Source organism: Podarcis muralis, chromosome 9 (assembly GCF_964188315.1).
Source record: "Podarcis muralis chromosome 9, rPodMur119.hap1.1, whole genome shotgun sequence".
Classification (NCBI taxonomy): Eukaryota; Metazoa; Chordata; class Lepidosauria; order Squamata; family Lacertidae; genus Podarcis; species Podarcis muralis.
Genome location: NC_135663.1, coordinates 3,477,548 through 3,482,210, shown reverse-complemented (window position 1 = coordinate 3,482,210; position 4,663 = coordinate 3,477,548). Strand labels below are relative to the sequence as shown.

Below are 4,663 nucleotides of genomic sequence, written 5' to 3'. Positions count from 1 at the left end.
TGCATAGGCACCACACTGTACCCCTGCCTTGTAAATAAAAGGCTCTCTTTCCTGTCTTCACGCGGGCGGAATAAGCCCCATCTTTCCTATGCCTTTCTCTCGCCCTATTCCTAACGTGAGTCTGGAAAGCATTGAAACCTTTAGAAATTGATATAAAATCAACCACAACTCCGATTTTCTCCATCCTGGTGACATTCAACTCAGTTGCCTCTGGACTCCATGTTGCTACCCCTACCTCCATAATCTTCAAGACGACAAGTCACGTACACAGGAACTTCTTAATCCTGTCAGATACCCTTCCTCCGGGCAATACCAGGTGGCAGACGATGCATATCACTGTCCCATTGTCCTGCCACCACCGGTACTCAAGAAATGTTTATTTATGTATATCCCTCACTCTGCACATTCCCCCCTCCCTTGTCTTAAATGTTAATCAGTGTAACCCCACCTCTCTGTAAACATATTCATGACGTGTGTAATATATTCACGATGCAATCCGTGAAACCCAACCTTCTCATTATGTATTCATGACGTTTCTTGCACTGTAATCTGGGACTTGGAGGGAACTTTTAAAAGTTTATGTCGCCCCATTCTCGGGGTTCAATCTCGCCTTGAACCTGTTGCGCAATAAACTTGGATCTTCTACAGTTTGCTCCTGCGTCAGGCTGAGCTCATTTTCTTCCGCAGGGACCCACGGACTTAGTCCGATGAGCTGGGTGGCAGAGCAGCCTCGCACCCAGATTTTTCCGTAACAGCTAGCATCATTGTTTGACAATCCAAGTGAGCCACGAATTTTTCCTTTAACATTTTGGCAACCACTAAGGTGTTGGAAACTGGCCCCCTTGGGAAAGGCTGGCTCCTCTTCCCAGGCTCTTGGGGCCTGTTGCCGGTGACCTACCCTGGCTGCATCCGGACAGACCAGGGAGGTCTTGGATAAGAGACACCTCCCTCCTGAAAGGTGCACACTCCCTTCCCCCTTGCATAGCAGCAGGAGAAAGAAAACAGTCTGGAAAAGTAGTCTATTTGATTCTACTTTTACTCCCGAACTGTACACTGTACAAAAGCATGACTTCTCTCTCAGAATCCTCCGAGCAACTGACTCACACCTCCCGGACACAAGCAACAGGAAGGTTTCATGATACACTGAGAACACAACTCTGAGAACAGATTGGAATTTCCTGTCCCACGCTTAGACCCATCATGTGATGTAAACATCGAGCTTGTTCGCAGCTGCTTAGTACTCATAACATAAGAGACCTTGGTGTGACGCTAACATATATGAGAGAGTGCTGGAGGGTAAATAGTTAAATAGGTTGCACAGACAGGACCCAGGGGGTGGAGTCAGTGAGTTTATAAAACCAGTTCTGGGAGGAGTTGGTTGGGAGTTGTTGGTGGGCAGTTGGTTGGATTTAGTGGGTTGGCTGGTTGGGAAAGGCAGTTGGTAATAGAGAGACAGATAGGGCCGTGGGTTCTTGAGTGTGGGGAGGTAGAAGAGATAGAGAGAGGAAAATAAGACTAAGAAAGTAAAGCGCAACAACGTTTGGAATGCTGTAAAAGTTTTATTTGTGTCTGAAATAAAATACACCCTTCTTTATTAATGGAAAAGCTGACTGAGACTGAAGTGATTTTACCAGGGAGGACCTGGTTGGTGGCAGCGGATTAGTGGTGTACGGGTCAATAGTCCATGAGACGACCGGGGGCTCCGTACGAACGCCACAAAATTGGCAGCAGCGGCGGGATTCGATAAGTCTAAGAGCCTGTGAGGGGAAGCAATACACTTGCAGAGGGGAAGGGTAAATCGGTGAAGAGATTACCTGGCCCAAGGGTGTGATTGAGGATAAACCCCAGATTGCCGTGTGGCCGAGATAACAATAAGAGCAAGAGATCTCAAAAGACTGTTCTGGCGGAGGCTTAGGCTCAGGGTCAGAGGAAGTAAGCTTGAAAGGTTAGATGCTAAAAAACCTAAAGCTACACTTTGGGGACCAGGGTTTTGAAAAGCCAAGCCGGGAGGAACAGTGTTGAGAGTAAAAGTCTCTTATTTAATTAGTGCAAAATACTGACTCACCCATAATGCCCCCCAAGAAGACCAAGCACCCAGTGAGGGAAAACCCATACGAAAGCTCTGGAGAAGAGAATGGGAATCCCCAGGGGGAAGAAACCAGAATAGAAGAAATGACTAAAACCCCACCTGAAGTAGTGGTTCCAAAGTTCTCAGGGGATTTTGAAAAGTGGAAATTAGTACAAAAATATAACTTGAAATTAGAGTTTGAGAAAAATAGAACTGAACAAGAAAAAATTAGGCTTTAACAAGAAACTGAACAATTTAGGCTTGAGCAAGAATTGGAAAAAGAAAAGGTGAGGGAGGGCGGAGCAGGAAAGGGAACAGCAGTGGTTTCAGTTAGAGATGAGACGGTTGGAATTAACGGTTTTAGAAAATCGTAATAATAGTAATAACACTGATGGGCAGAAACAAATGAAGATAGATTTAAAACGCTTTCCTGAGTTTAGAGATAAGGATAGCCCAGAAGCATTTCTAGTATCTTTCGAGATAGCCTGTCACGATTTTCAAGTGAGAGAGGAAGATAAAATGATGATCTTGAGAGCTAGGATAAGCGGTCCTCTAGCTGAAATATACGCTCAAATGACTGAGGAACAATCCCAAAATTTTGAGGTGTACGAGCAGTTAATATACACCCGCTTTGGGATTACCTCAGAGCAGTTGAGAGAAAAATTTAGAAGTGTGACAAAGGTGAGGGAGGAAACCTATGCGCAGCTTGGTGCAAAGATAAAAACTTACCTCACAAGATGGTTAGAGCAAGAGAATGCAGACACGGTACCCAAGATTAGAGAAGTGATAGCATTGGAGCAATTTTATGACACAATAAATGGTCAATTGAAGTACCTGATAAAAGAAAGGAACCCCAAGACAATAGAGGAAGCAGCTGGTTTAGCCGATAAAATAAATGAAATCAGAGTCCATGGATTTGATGGGCCAAAATTTGGTGGGAGATATTGGGAAAGAAACAAGAATAAATTTCAGCAAACCAAAGGAAAGATTACCTCAGAAACCGATAAGAGAAGCAGCCCCTCATCAAAAAGCCCACATGAGAAGGCACACACCCATACAGAGTTTACTGAGGGAAAAGTCAATAAAACAAGTTATGCAGGACCTAAAGACATTTCATGCTGGAGATGTGTAAAATTAGGTCATAAAAGTTTTGATTTTAAAACAGGAAAAGAAACATCTAGTTATAGCGCCACACAGAAACAGACATATTGTATGCAGCCTGTGGAGCAGGGCCCAACTAGTCAGGTTGTCAAGGAAACGGACATGCCCACTAGGCCCGAGCCTGCTGAGGTAGTAGAGGCCCAAGTCCTGCACTGTTATGCGATTCAACAAGATAATCTCTTGTAAAAGAACGCTGGAAAGTATATCTGAATAGACGGAAAAAGATACCTCGGGTTAAAGGACACGGGATCACAAGTCACTATAGTCCACCCGGAGATAATCAAGGATGAGGCCATAATTCCAGGAAAAGTAATGAAATTAAAAGGAATTTCGAAACAAGCAGAGATCCTGAAGGTGGCAGAAATAGATGTCAGGTTCAAAAACTGGGCAGGGAAGTGGCAGGTAGCCCTTTCGGAAGAAATTCCCGCCCCTGTGCTCATTGGTTGGGACATTTTAGAACATGTGCAGAGTACTTTCATAGTTACCAGAGCAAAAGGGAGTCCACAGTCACCTAATCCTGAGGGGGTGGATACAGTAGCAGAGGCAGACAATGCTGAAGGACAGCAAGGGGATGATCAGTGTGAGGGAAGAAAAAACACCTTTTTGTTTCCTTTGACTAAAAGTCAAACCCCAAGTTTTGCCAAAAAGCAAAAAGAAGATATTGAGTTACAAAGGTGCTTTGAGGCAGCCGAGTCGGAGAGGCCATTAACTCCAGAGTGCCCAGAACGGTTTTGTTTGAGCAGAGACCTTTTATATCGAGAAGTCCTTGTCCCACCATGTAGGGGGGGGTGAAGAAGTGAGAAGACAGTTAGTAATCCCACATGAATACCGAGGCAATATCCTGCAACACGCTCACAATATGTATTTGGAGCGCATATGGGTATTACACGCACAAAACGGAGAGTGGCTCAAAATTTTTATTGGCCAGGCATGGGGAAACAAATAAAACAATACTGTCAAGCCTGTGACATATGTCAGAGAAGAGGCAAAACAAAAGCCAAATTGTGCCCCTTGCCTATCATATCAACCCCTTTTCAACGGTTAGGGCTGGACCTGATAGGGCCCTTGCCTAGAGCCAGCAGGTAGGGAAACAGATACATCCTCACCATAGTGGATTACGCAACCAAATATCCAGAAGCCATTCCGTTGCAAAACATTGAAACGGAAACTGTAGCAACTGCTTTAATTAACTATATGAGTAGATTGGGCTTTGCCAGTGAAATAGTCACTGACTTGGGTTCTTCTTTCACATCAAGACTAATGAAAAGACTATGGGAGGTGTGTGGTATCAACATCTTAGTGGTGTACGGGTCAATAGTCATTGAGACGACCGGGGGCTCCGTACGAATGCCACACTTGGTTCTCCTGTGAGGGTAAAGGAGGATCCTGAGAGATCCAGTGCCACTGGGCAACCTTTAGCCCAGAGATTTTTCC

At 44.7% G+C, this 4,663-nt stretch overlaps 1 protein-coding gene across 1 annotated transcript; it reads left to right on the top strand.

Moving 5' to 3' along the window:
- Positions 1–2,013: 2,013 nt before the first annotated feature.
- Positions 2,014–4,315, top strand: LOC144328922 (uncharacterized). Its single transcript, XM_077934588.1, has 2 exons — positions 2,014–3,002; positions 4,275–4,315. Exons 1-2 carry the CDS (start codon positions 2,405–2,407, stop codon positions 4,313–4,315), a joined length of 639 nt encoding a protein of 212 aa, XP_077790714.1. The 5' UTR covers positions 2,014–2,404.
- Positions 4,316–4,663: the final 348 nt, after the last annotated feature.